The 14,791-nt window shown below is 38.2% G+C and overlaps 1 protein-coding gene across 1 annotated transcript; it reads left to right on the top strand.

Annotated features, from left to right (window-relative positions):
• The first annotated feature begins 2,854 nt into the window (after positions 1 to 2,854).
• On the top strand, positions 2,855 to 12,625 carry LOC128357283 (periphilin-1). The gene is made up of 7 exons (XM_053317600.1): positions 2,855 to 3,166; positions 4,575 to 4,655; positions 4,752 to 4,855; positions 5,011 to 5,249; positions 8,996 to 9,054; positions 10,759 to 10,917; positions 11,747 to 12,625. Exons 1-7 carry the CDS (start codon positions 3,128 to 3,130, stop codon positions 11,927 to 11,929), a joined length of 864 nt encoding a protein of 287 aa, XP_053173575.1. The 5' UTR covers positions 2,855 to 3,127; the 3' UTR covers positions 11,930 to 12,625.
• Positions 12,626 to 14,791: the final 2,166 nt, after the last annotated feature.

The following is a 14,791-nucleotide window of genomic DNA, read 5'->3' as shown; positions in this document are numbered from 1 at the left end:
AATTATCATTTGATCATATTCTCAGGATGCTATGATGAATGTTGTCATCCTTACCTCATGTCTTTCCATGAAGTCAAACCCTAACTCAAAATACAAAGTTAGCAGGGACTTTGGGATGTTAGATGATGATGATGTCCTTTTCAGCGTCAGTGCTGTGAAAAAGAAAACAAATCCTCTCTCATAAATGAAACATTTCTAATTCAAATCAAGGATTATTACTAAAAAACAGAAATAAAAAGAAACAGAACAACTGAGATGTTGGTGGATTGTGTCTAATAATGCGTCTGGCTCCTGGTTACCCTCCCCCGAGCAGTTAGAAAGGAATTTACATCTTCAACAGTTATTTGACACCACAAAATACACAACACACAAAAGTGCAGGTACGTGTGATTACCTTAGGGAAGCTGACTTTGTTAGTTTTACTGTATTAAATTGCTAAATTATACATTCAAATCTGACTGTACTTCTCTTCTTACCGTCTCATTTGAATAGAAATACACGTACCTGACAAACACAGCTCAACATTCCCATCGGGCAATTAGCAACACTGACCTGACAAGACTGAAAACCTGCTCCAACAAGTTCTCAACCCCAAACACTACAACACCAGAGACCAGCAGGAGGGCAAATCAGCTTCAGTATTGTATGTTTGTTTCAGGATTACCTTTCCAAATGGGCCTCAAGTGAGATCCAGTACAAGATCACGTTGCTCCAAGTCATCTTATAAGGTGTCTAGTTTAGTTTTAATCATTCCCCCCCCCCCCCCCCCCTCTCTCTCTCTCTCTCGCTCTCTCTCTCCCTCCCTATGTTTGTGTCTGTTTCTGTCCCCAGGCAGGAAAAAGTGTGATGGGTGGAGACACAGTGGGTGGAGATAGGAACACAAAACTTCAGACATTTTCTAACATTATTCGATGGCCTCAGCTTTTCTTTGTTCTCATGATGTCATTCCTTGAAATTGTAAACAAAAAATAATTTTTCTTCTAGGAACTCTCTTCCATTCTGATGTGGTTGATGGTATTTAGGGATTTTTTTGTTTTTTGTTTTTACCTTTGAGTTAAAGCCACTTCTCACTTAAGAGTTTAACTTTACCAACAACAGTTTTTTTGTTCAGTTGAACAAATATTTTTGTCTTTGAAACACATAAAAACAAAAGAAGTGTTATAACACCAATTATTTTGTTAGATTAAAAAATTCAATGAAACATGACAGCACACTGCGGCCTACTTCATAGGTTGTTGCTTAGTCACATTACATCCTCACCTTAATGATGAGAGGCCATTCAAGCTATGTCTTTTCAGGCAATGTAAAAGGACCAATTAACAATTACATTTTTAGTTTTTCAAAACAGGTTACAGTGTGATATTTATGATGTTCAGCACAAATAGTTCTATTGTGTATGTAAAATACCAATCAAACACATGGACACAGTACAAGGGTAGATGTTCTGTTGATGTTTGATATAAATCTATATAACAAACATATTGTCTTGGGTAAAACAACCAATATTACACTTACAATAGGTTAAGGTCTATTATAATTTATTATAGAAACAGGCAGGTTTAAAAGTCTCCCTGAACAGAACATGTTTTGTTTTTTATTTGTTACACATTGTTACTTTGCTCATTTTGTGATGACAGACTTTAAGTTAAAACATATTTAATTATTGACACTCTGTAAAATGTTTCACAACTGTGACAGTGGTGAAACATTTTCACCACAACACAGAAAATAACAATTATGTAACTCATTTACTGTGCTGGTGAGTGGAGGGGGGTTAATGATTTGTGAGCTCACATGCCCTGATACATACACTTACTACAATAAAGTCATTCTGCATTTATCTTTGTATTTTATTCACATTTGCACAAAGATGCACTGTTAGTAAGTCATTTAAAAACATGAACATACAGTAGCCTAAATGATAAACCTGGATCACAGGTCCTTGAAGAACCTGAGTAATAAACATGTATTTGATCACAGTTTCACTCATCAGAAATAGCATTACAACAGGAAGAATGAGGTTAACAGTGAAGACTATTTGTAGAAGTGTCACTCCTTGCTGCCGTCAATGAGGAAGTAAATAGGTGTGACAGGGGTGAATTAGTGTAATGTGCCAAAATAATCTGACAAATGTGAGTCACCTAAACTCAAATGCAAATGTTTCTTTTTCTGCCAAGTGCTAATGATTGGGACTGCTGTCAAATGAAACCTGGTTTATCAATCCACACATGTGAAGCCATAGATTGTTGCAGGGCAATCCTCCAACAGGTCCGTGACAAAGAAGTCTGACTAATTAAATGTTAAGGATGATGCAATGATGCTTATTGTTATCAGATTGTGTTCATGACTCAAAATATGCGAAATATTGCATTTAAGTACATTAAATGTGCAATGTTATTTAATGTTATTTTTAGGCAAACTGACAATTATTATTACCAATATTTATACACACACCTCATATAACTACATTGCTATACTATCTGTAAAAGCAACAAAAAAAAAAAAAAAAAAAAAAAATGTAATTGCTGAAATGACCACATGTGGGCATGCACTTCGGCCTTGGGTGTCATTAATCAGTTTTTATTGAATGAATGAAGGTCATTTAGATCGTCAGCCTCCTGAACTCTCCTACGTCAGGGAGCAATTAGGCACAAGAAACACTTTTTTATTTTCCATTTCTTCTATTCATATATCGAAATATCGCTAACCCTAACCCTATTACTGTAATTCACCCCATTGTGTAACGCGCCTGCGTGATTTTTTAAAGCAGTACAGTAATGTTTCGGTTTTGATAAGAGTTTATGGCTGCAGTAGTCAAAGCTGATTGGGCGGTTGTTGAAAAAGGAAGTAAAAACACTTCTGCGCAACTCTTGCCCAACGCAAGTTGCTGGTGGACATTGTGAGATATTTAACTGAAAAGGACACGAAATAATAAAATAACTTATCGACAGACTGCAGCCTGTGAGCTCAGAAAAAGTGAAGGAAGCAGAAATGCAAAGAAGTTACTTCTCAGCTTTACCGATGAGGCACTTTTGAGAAGTCGAGCGCGCTTCCTGGTGTGGATTTACGGAGAAGAAGAAGTGAAGTCATTGACAAAGATTAAACATCGACCTGCAGACTGGAGGGCATGGATCAAGCACGACCACAGGACCCGCAACCCAGCAAGGTAAAAACCCTTTAAAGGGAGAAAGCTGACAGATGCCATGAAGTGCTTAATTGCCAGGCAGGTCTGCTAACATGCCCCCCCCCCCCCCCCCCCTTTAAACAACTTGCATTTTTTATTACCTCTAATATCAATCATTTAAAGCTGAATCAATATCTTAGAACCAGGGTACCAACAAAAAAAAATGTTAGTTATCTTACAAATACGTAGGAAACATAGTGTACAAATATCAAGTATATTAACAGCAGAGGAGATTAACACAGTTCTACCACATGAGGGCACTAATGAGCATTACACGAGCAAGTACATGGTAGAAATGTGGTGGACATGTGGTGACACTTCGCCGACTCTTCAATGCCCCCACCACTTCAAGTGGGTCCCTGAGAGGTTTCCAGGGGGTTCCCAGCAAAAAGGGGAATAATTGATTTTCACTATAATCCCAAATACGTAACAGAGTGTCAGGGTGTATGACTATTTTGGTCGTGGATTTCATACACTTTATAAAACTTCTAAAAAGAGAAATCTTATCAGATGGGGTACCCTGGGACAAGATCTTATCAAACGAGGGTCCTTCATTTGAGAACCACTGTGTAAGAGCACTAAATTAATATAGATATAGATATATAGATAATAAAGATGTAAAGATTTATTGTCTAGAAACTGAGTAGTAGGCCATTAATAACCTGTATTTTATTTGACCACAGTGTCACTCTCAAGAGGCAACTGTAATGACAGAGTGTTTATCATTGACCTCTATAAAATATATTAATATACATATTTAATATTTATCTCTTAATGTGTGGGGTAGACGTTTAGCGCTCTCATGACACTTGTAGAGTTCACAACCACTAAATGTAAATTACATTTCCTGGATGCTGGGTTGATTTCCTCTGTCTCACACTAAATTTAATGAACCATGCATAGTTCAAAAATCCGGTGTACTTTTGAACACGTAAAAAACATCTTTATCTTGTGCAGGAATATGTATCTTTTTATTCAAATATCTAAAGTTGCAACTAACGATCTCTACTTATTGGTCAATCTGTTATTTATTTGATTTAGCTAATGTGAGTCAGTGAGTGTGTATGTTTGTTTATAGAAGGTCAGGGTGAGAGATGATTGTGTAATGTGAACGATTGTGATAATATCTGGAAATGTGAATGTAAATGAGGCTTGTGTTAGCCGGACACCATCCTCGGATATATATATATATATATATATATACTAACTAACCAAGATAAATGATAATGCTTGATTACCAGAATAATGTTTTAGCTGGAGAAATGACTGAAATGATCCAATTATCAAAATAGTTTCAAATTATTTTTCTAATGATCAACTGATGGATAAATTGACTAGTTTTTTTTAATAATCTCATACGCCATACTAACACATAGCTTTCTTTCTGTAGGGCTCCATGTCGTGGCACAGAGAACACAGTGACGAGTCTGCAGATAAGAGGCCCGCTGACAGCTCTGCATCTTCCACTAAAGTACGTCCTGCTCTCATGTGTTATGTCTCAAAAGATTATTCTGCTCTCTTTGTAAGCAGCACACTGTGATAAATGAGTTTACCCCTGTTGATTCAGGATGAGAAGAGGCCAATCAGAAGAGTGCGAAGTCCATCCAGGCCGAGGGCATGGATGTCCAGTTCTTCCAAATCCAAGGTTGCAGGGCCGTTCTACAAGCCTCGGTAAGACTGAAAGGCTGAGGACAGCGAGCATGTTGTATTTTGTTTTCCTTTCAGTGTGTTCTATTTCCACATGATCGAGGCTGTTGATTTATTTACCTGCAAAGTATTGACAATGGCGACAACGCTCTGAAAGCTTTTCCCCTCCAATGATGCAGTTTTCCAAGAGATGATCATCCATTTTATAAACCTGGCTTCAGCAGCCGTTACCATTACTTCAAACACCGTTCTTACTTCAACCGGAGGGATCATTTCCATCCTAAACTTCACCACCTTGCACTGAGGGAGAGGGAGCGAGAAAAGGAGCGATATGAGCAGAGGGAGAGGGACCGAGAGAAGGAGCGATACGAGCCGAGAGAAGGAGCAGAAGGAAGTTCACCTCCAAAACCAAACACCAGTAAGTTTATGTTTGAACATTTACTTAATATACACATCAGAAGCTCACTATATAGCCAAACATATGTTTAGTCCACTGCACACATACACTGTAAATGAACTTTACTATGAAGCAGGATATATCTTGTGTCCAGCAGTTAAACTTTTGTGACAGAAATAGTAGATGAATAGCAGATGTTATTTTAAAGTATATGAAGTTGTAGAAAGAATATAAAAATATTATAATAAAAAGAGTAACTGGAAACAGTTTGGAGAAGGCCGTTTCATGTTTCACTCCTGTGCACAAAGTGAGGTTCATAAAGAAATGTGGGTGGCTGTAAGAGCAGGTCTTCTTCCACTAATCCAGAGGTCTTCAACAGAAATGTCTTTAAATACACATCAACATGAATCCAACACACTGTAGTGAACAGATAAATGGAGGCAGAAGATGTCTTTCAGTCAGCAATGCACACATTCAGCGACACACAGGAGCTCTTTCAAGCTGGGCACCGGTTCATTCACAACACCTGTCACACCAATGAGGAGAACCCGCCCCTATCACTGCTGTGCCAATCACTCTAAAACTGTAACTGCACACAGTCTGGACCGTTCAGACCCCTTATGGATTTTCGACAGGGCAGAGTCCAAATAAAACACCAAGATCTAATTTGTTTGTTTGTGAAGCTTGGAACACTTTTAAACTTTTTAGAAAAGTTTTTGGACTAAATAAATAATTAACCTCCAATGAAATGACATGCTTTTAAATGTTCTATTGCAGGGGGTTATAATGACAAAACAGTCTTAAAATAGCCTACAATGAAATTAAATGGTTTCAAATGTTTTATTGCACAGGCTTTCACAAATAGCCTTTTATATTATGGCAGTGCTCCTTCCCTCTTCATCTGCCTTTCCAGCCTCCTGCAGAACTCATCCACTTCACTGAAAACAGACAAAATGATAAATACTGGAATAGAAGAACCATCAATGTACTCAGAAATAAGTCAAATGTTCGTTACACTGTCAGATACATTTTCAACAAAAACTTTTATGACATGAAACGAACGATGTGATTAACGTTCAATACCTTTTTGTCCGGGTCTGCAGACACGTCCTCCATATTACGAGTAGGTAACATTAGCATAACACAAACCAGGGGGCGCTGTAGCAAAAAACCAAGGGGTCTGAATGTGCGGGTCTGAATCTGCAGGTCTGAATCTGCAGGTCTCCGGGTCTGCAGACACATGCTCCTCGGTTGGGATGTCTGTTATTATTTGAATATCTTAGTATTGAATGCACAATAACAAGGTACATACATTTATACATGGCACCATAGGACCAGTTTAATATAAAACACAATTTTAAACAATAAAAAGTAGGGGGTCCCCGCTCCATCTCTCCATCACTTTGGGGGTCCTTGGCCTGGAAAACGTTGAAGACCCCTGCACTAATCAGAAGATCAGTGGTTCAATCCCCAGCTCCTTCAGTCAGCATGTTGAAGTGTCCTTGGGCAAGATACTAACCCTCAAGTTGCTCCCAATGACTGTGCCAGCGGTGTTCAAGTGTGTGTGTGAATGTGCATTAGATTCAACCCCGATGAGCAGGTTGGTATCTTGCATGTCAGTCTCTGCCATCAGTGCATGAATGTGTGTGTGAATGTGTTACCATGAGACTAGATCAGTGCTATATAACTGCAGTCCATTTACCATTTCGTGAGTTTAACCTGAACTCAACTGGTCTGCAGAGCTTCGACCGCAAATCATCAAACACCTTTGGCCATGTGTGTTTCAGCTATTTTTGCACTCAGTGTCACCAGGGCTGAACCGTGCTACCACTTCCTGTGCAGTGGAGTCAACCCGTAATAACAGGTCCTACTGCAATATTTTTAACAGGAACTATTCAACTATTTAGTATTAAAGGCAACTCACACAACTCACAGCACCATTCCTTATGCACAAGAATATAAATAGTGTAAAGAAGTCAGCTTGAAGTTGGATAACATTTGCTTTCCAAATGTTATCCAACAGATTGCTGATAAAACTATAAAAGAACAGTTTAGGTACATGATATCCAAAGCAAGCAACTTGATTCATGCATCAAAGAAAAACAGGCTACAGCAAATCTGAAAACACCCACTGCCAAATTAGTCTCTTCACCTACAGTATTATCCACATAGCACACACACATTAAAAATTTAATTGTAACAATGATAGAGATGAGTTCTTTAAAGGTATGTAAACTGCTTCAGGTCTGATATCACTTTAAGTAGACTGGACCAGTTAAGAGCCAGCTATACTGACTGTATTTCTGCCAGTTCTCTTGATGCTGAATGGGAGCAAATCCCTGCAGCCAGGTTTCAAAATCTTGTGGAAATCCTTGATATAAGAGTGGAGGCTTTCATAGCAGCATGTGACTGGCCATGGTTTTGGAATGAGATGTACAGCAATCAGATATGACTGTAATGTTTGGGTGACAACATACTTCTGACCATAAAGTGAATGATGTTGGAAGGAGGGTGTTTTCAGCCTTACAACATAAAACATTTAATGTGTACAAGGGGGTTATATGCAATAACAGAAACACATGTAATATATTTTAATAAAACACCACCACAATCCACACAATTAAATAATATTATGAACTTAACTCTCTGTGTTAGTGTCTTCACCCTCTGTAAATATGAACACATTTATACATGCATCTACAGTATATTTACATAAGCGTCACATTATGTTTGTGCACTTCATTACATGGCCATTGGGTGGCAGTGCAAGCAAACAGAGGCAACGGAGCATTTTCATGAGCACTTTGCATTACAAATACTTGTAGGGCATTTGCTCATCGTGGTATCTGTTGGTTGGTAGGTAGTCACATTCTGGTAGCAACAAACCAGTGTTACATAATGTTGATCACCAAGAAGCTTTTCCTGGAATCAATAGATGGATTATGTCAACACTCTTATTAACTTGTTGATAGTAGTCAAGCTGTTACACAGTATACATCTGATAAATAACATAGTTTATTTGCAGGTAGATGTATAAGAAACATGAGGATGACCTCATCAGTTGTTAGGGTGAAGTCTGGAAGTGAACAGGAAGGCTTTAAGATCTGTTGATGATTATGTTTCCTTGGTTTTAACACTAATTGTGAAGCTCATGTTTCAGATTTCTCTTCATCTGTTGCTGGGATAAAGTGGCTCGGTATGTTGTTGTTAACAACAGAGCTGTTGGTACTGTATGTTTTTATCCTCTCTCGCACTCAGGCACTGTATTTGTGTGCACACTGCAGCACTGTGGAGGTGTGCGTTTGTGTGTGCGTGAGTGTGGAACAGGTTTTCCGTGTGCCAGAGTGATGGTGAGATGATGGTGACTCATTGCTGATTTGTGTGTATATATGAGAGAAAGAGAGAGAGAGAAAGCAGCCAGCACTATATAATGAGCCATAACAAAGCTATTGCTTCACATAGGAATACTGCAGTCCAATGTTTGCAAAGTAAGTTTCCCAAATATCAGCAGGTTTTACTTAAAGTTAAATTGATTATCAATACCTGCAAAGAAAATGAGTGTTGTTCTAACAGGAGCTTGAGGAGGCAGAGAGGTTGATTAGGAGGCTTTAAACATCAATGGTCACCCAGAGATGCACCCAAAGATAAATACTCGCAGGCATGGTGAATAGAAAAAGAGGACTCTTCAAACATGTATCAATCATTTTGTTTGAGATAGTACACACATTTTTGTGTTGTTTTGACCTTCTGTTTTGTCTGTTTTCCAGCTACCAGACCTTTCTTAACCAGGCACACTCCCAGCAGAGACAAGGACATGCAGTTCACCGTAAGTTCACAAGCAGAAAAACCTGCTTTCATTATAGACTGTGGAAAAATGTGATGATCTACTCATCCCTTTCAAAAAACCTAATATTATTTTTCCTTACAGAATATTGATTTGTTTAAGTGTTGGTGTTGAAATATGATTTATAAGAGCTTTATTCTGACTAGAAAACAAAAACATTTGAAGATGACTGCCTTTTTCCTGGGTTTTTAAAACAGTGCAAATAATAATCTCAGCTCTTAGTGAAATCCTCTGCATCATAACAAACATCACTACCTATTGTCTGGAACCTTCAATTAAAAACAAAATTGATAGTTGTTTTAATGTTAATAGTTAATATTTTAATCATGATTTTCTCATTACAGTTTTACCTGATGTGCTGTGTTTGTAGTAGAGATTGATTTAGCTTTGTGGGAACAGCCCAAGTGCTGCAGAAAAGGCTGAAATAACATGATCGCATACATTTCTTGGCTGACCTAAACACAGCAAGAAGAGCAGAGCGGCACGTGATGAATCACTGCTGGTCACTGCTGCAGTGCAGGAAGAGTGAAAGAGAGAATCAAAGAGTGACTGGCTGGTTTCTGATTGTTGTCGGTCAACAGTCTAATCAGTCTTGTGTCTATTGAGCTTTTGATAACATTGAAACAACTAAACGTTAGTGTTAGTTATTGATATTTCCTAATGCTACAATAGTAACATATTTGATTATGATTATGTTGAGTGAAAACATTTTTTCATTTAGAAGTGAAACTCTTCATTGTGATTTGCGGTACGACCACAATTAAACTATATGCAACTAACCCTCTATAAAATGTAATCATGAAAAGCTGTTTTGTTATGTGCAGCATTTAATTTTTATGGTGCGTTTGTTAGATATCAGCTGGTTTACTTCCTTTTGTGGTCTAGATGGCTAAATAGGGGGTAATAAATGTATCACCCTTTATTAATAACTTACCAACAATTATAACTTTATAACTGCAGACTTGATGCTGTTAAGGGACTCCTTAAACCTGCATTCAATTATTTCTACACTGACATATTTTAAAAAGTTGATTGGGCAAACATTTCATATTTAGCAGATGTGGAGCAACATTTATTTTGAGTAGTATATCTTGGGCCACCTGATGAATAGAAGCAACATTCACTGTTTTTTTTTGCAGTTTGGTGTTGGGCAGGTAGGTTAGCTGTGAGAGTGAACCAAAATATAATATTAAAGGCTGTAAAATCAAAATAATGAGCTACAAGACGATAAAACACTCTTATCTCCTGTCTCTATGCGTGACCTCTTTTTCTCTACTTGTAGTAATTTGATTTATTGTTAATATAAAAATACTGACTATAGCTGCTTTAATATAGACTTTTAGGTACTGCATTAATGGGTAAATCAGTGGTATGTAAGATAGCCACAAATTAAATTAATGTTCTTGCTAGTTGCCTATTCTGTGCTCCAAATGGTTAACATATTATTTATTAATAAAGCCAGTTTCTATAAACCTTTATTTATTAGCATGGACTAAATATGCAGTCAGAACAAATTCAAATTTTATAATTGGCTTGCCTCAGTGTTACAAGTTGACACTTGGAATTTTACTTTCTAGTCATCTATTGCTCATTAGCAGGTCGGTCATCACCAGCGTTTGCAGTCATGTTTTTGGCCAGCTGTCTGATTGCTGCAGTCCAACTGTTTTGTCCTGTTTTCTCTTGCAGGCTTCCCAGAGTGGCAGGAACCAAAGCAGGGAGAGAGATCACAGAGGGACCAAAAGCAAAGAAAGAGAGCGAAGCAGAGATGGGGAGCTCCCTTCAACTACTAGCCAGACAGCGGCACGAGACAGAGCAATCCAGCAAAAGAGGAGAGAGATAGATGAGGTAGAGGAGTGTGATTACACACACACACACACACACACGCACACACACGCACACACACACGCTCTCACACCTTGGGAGAAGGGATAGTTATAAACAGATTGAGGGTGGAGAGATAAGAGAAACTGGGATTAGAGAAAGAATGACAGGAAATATCTTTGAAAGAGCTTGGAGACATGAGACAAGAAAAAAAAGATTTGTTTTCTTCAGTCTGAACATAAACTTTGAAATGATGGGCCTGAGGCAACTTGAGTGTCATTACTGTCTTCACTTCTCAGAGCCCGACAAAGAAGAGGTCTCATTATAAATTTAAAGTTATTATACATTACATATTTATTTGTTTATTTAGAGAGAGAGAGAGAGAGAGAGAGAGAGAGAGAGAGAGAGAGAGAGAGAGAGAGAGAGAGAGAGAGAGAGAGAGAGAGAGAGAGAGAGAGAGAGAGAGAGAGAGAGAGAGAGAGAGAGAGAGAGAGAGAGAGAGAGAGAGAGAGAGAGAGAGAGAGAGAGAGAGTCTCTCTTGCTGCAGGATTATAGAGGCAGTCTGGCAACAGGTAACTCATGCAAACTTGTACACCAATACTCTGTATACAGGCACACATGATACTTGTGAACAGCCTGCATGCGAGTGTTTCTGCAGGATTGTTAATCCATTCAGTGGTAATAGCAAACACATGACACGACTTCTCACTCAACTCATTTGCTGTGTGCTCTTCCTTCCCCCCTCCCCCCCAGCTCTCCCACTTAGTCTTCTCTCTCTTTTTTTTTTTACTGATTCTTGTCACTCTTCATCCCTTCATCCCATTTAAACTCTCTGTGGTTGTGTGTCTTACAGGTGTACTATCAGGAATGTGAAATGTTTGGCCTTGTGGTAAAGATGCTGATTGCAAAGGACCCATCCCTAGAGCAATCCATCCAGTCCTCACTGCAGGAGAACCTCAGAGACATCGGCAAACGCTGTGTGGAGGCAATGGAGAAATTTATAGAGGAATATGACTCCAAGGAAGTGTCTCACTAATCAGACACACTCTCCTGTCCATCTAGCATAGATCCCTCTGGTTAAATCTTTTCTCAAGTGATTAAATGCTGCTTTTGTGTTTGCCAGAAGAGGGATTTAGCTTGTACATCCTGCTGGCTGAAAGAAGTCTTTCTCTGTACTTGACCTTATGCTGAGCTCTGATCAACACTGGTGAAATATGAAAAGGAAACTGATCTGAATTTTTGATACTGCTTATAATTTTGATAATGTGATGATGATAAAGAAGCAAACTAGTTGTATTGCTTTTATTGTCCTTAAAGGGGGCCTGTTATGCTCATTTCGAACTTTGTACTTGTATTTGTGGACTCCACTAGAGTAACTTTGCACCACCAAACAACTCCATATTTATCTTATACTGGTTCTTTATGCAGCCCCTCAGTTCAGCCTATGTCTCTGAACAAGCAGTCTTGGCTCCTGTCTCTTTAAGGCCCCCCTCCTGATGACCTTACTCTGTTTTGATTGGCCTGCTTCAGGCTGAAAACAGGAAAAACAGAACCTGAGCAATCACAGGAGTCTGAAGCCAGTTTACCTAATTTTTTGACATTTTGTCATATTTAGTATGAACCTTGTAATGTTATGTATATGACTGAAAATAAGGAAAGGCATAATAGGTCCCCTTTAAGATATATTTTCATATCTGACTGTGCTTAATTTATGATCACTAATTTTGTATACAGCACATTAAACATGTGGTAAATAATATTTTTGGTGACTTATTCATTGCTAGATGGGCAAGCCAAAATCAAACCATAGCAGGAAATACACAAATGGGTCAGTAGGTGACACACAGTGTTGTTTCGTGGTCAGGCATTTGTACAATGAGGAAGTGGAGATTTCTTTCAATGCTTGATCCAGACACTGACTGATAGATCAGCATGTAGATACATACACATATCAGAGTATATGAGCTGATAGATAACAAGACATTACAGAACAAAGTAAGCCAAAGAAATGTTTGAGGTTAATTAAGAGCACACCAGGCTGACAAGTTTAAAGACCTACATTTCCTGGTCAGTACATCTTCACCGATAATACCATTTACTTGTCATAGGGGGCACCAATCAGCCTGAAAAATGGCTGAATAATATCAGTTGGAGGGAGCTTTCTGAAGTCTGAGAGAATTATCTCAGCTTGGGCTTTTTACAAAGACTTTCTTCTTTGGGCTTGACAATGTTAGGTCATGGTTAGTTATCTTTCTGATAGGTCACAGTGAGTCAAAGTAGGTCATATTAGGTCCTCTTTTCTCCCCATTAGAAGAGGAGTTCCTCAAGGTACTGTCCTCGGATAAGTGTTATTCATTAGAAACAATATGACCTTTTCATTGTACAACTGTAACTTCTATCTATACACACATGACACAGTCCTTTAGTCCTGTGCAGATTCTGTTCGTCCTGTCACTTAAAACCTATAGCTATTGTAGGAGCCATTTCTATGTGAATGTGTGTCAAGGTACCAAATTGGTCCAGTAGGTGTCCTCATGGTGTTGGGTGTACATTTCTGTATAGGTGGGAACTTTCTGTCAGGTGTCAGGTGTTGCTATACGGTTGAGCACACAGTTTTTCGACTGCTCCGTCACATTTGTTTGTTTGTTGTCTGTGACACAGCTGAATGGACTTTATATGCACTGGCAATGGAACCTTGCATGTTATTGAACATCATTGAAACGGTGAGAAGCAAATCTGGAAGCTGTTTGTTTCACACAAGCTATAATCGTGCAGTAGCCAGCGCGTCGATTCGTTTTAGCCTGTCTATGCAGCCCCTCAGTGGCTTTAAGTTTTAGGCTTAGCCGCTACAGCTATCATTAAACCTTGTTCAAAAACTTAATAATAATAATTTGAAAGTGGTCCTAAACTGGGCAAAAACAATAACACAATAAATATTGACTATGGAAGTTTTGAAATGTGTTCTGTTAATATTACCATAATATTAACATAATATAGATAGTGCAATACTATAAATATTTAGGCAACTTACTTTTAGTTTAGCAAAAACATCTCGAACACAATAAAATAAGAAAATACAGGCAGAATGCTTAATCTCTGCAGATAAATACAACACTGCATACTTCTACTGGGTCATAAATGATGGTTGAGAGGGATATTTTGTATGTTATGCACGTACAATGTCATTAATGAGGGACAATACCATACTCCTTGTTTTGAGCAGAATGTTTATCTGAAGTTAATATGAGACTTTTGCAGTCAGTCAAATCAAAATTACTGTCCTTTTAGCACAGAGAGTGATTCCTGTTGTGCTGTGGTGGAAATAAAGTAGCAATCAAAAGTTTGGACACACTTTCTCATTCAAGGGAATGGAAAGGTATGTCCAAACCACTTTCTGGGGAAAGACAAACAGGTAATTCTGTACTAAAAAGACAATAACTTTGCAAGATATCATCATTGGTTGACTGATGTGGATGGCTGAAGCCTGTTTTTGCCTATTTTTGCATGGAACGATTGTGGGTTTTGTCTCCCATCACTTACATTTAAATTATGAACGGATCTTCTAATGATCTGTATGAACAGGAGGAATGATTACAGCTAGATAAAGCCTGATTCAGTGTTTATTCAGGCACCTAAATATTGTTTAAAGACAGACTTGCAAAACTGTTCACATAAGTTGTAATACGTATTTTTCATATTCTTAGATATCGCTCTAGCTGTCGTAGCAACATCTGTAATTTATTTATTTATTTGCAATTGTGAGCATCTCCTCCATTTCTTTTGTGCATTGCATAATGGTACAATAGTGTACATCGTTAATGGTGACTTTTTTGAGTGAACAAACTACATCATCCTTTTATGGGACGAACCAAGAGTCTCAACTCAAGGTAACAGGTCA

Source organism: Scomber japonicus, chromosome 4 (genome assembly GCF_027409825.1).
Source record: "Scomber japonicus isolate fScoJap1 chromosome 4, fScoJap1.pri, whole genome shotgun sequence".
NCBI lineage: Eukaryota > Metazoa > Chordata > Actinopteri > Scombriformes > Scombridae > Scomber > Scomber japonicus.
The sequence above is the reverse complement of the archived record's forward strand: the minus strand, read 5'-3'. Positions and strand labels throughout refer to the sequence as shown.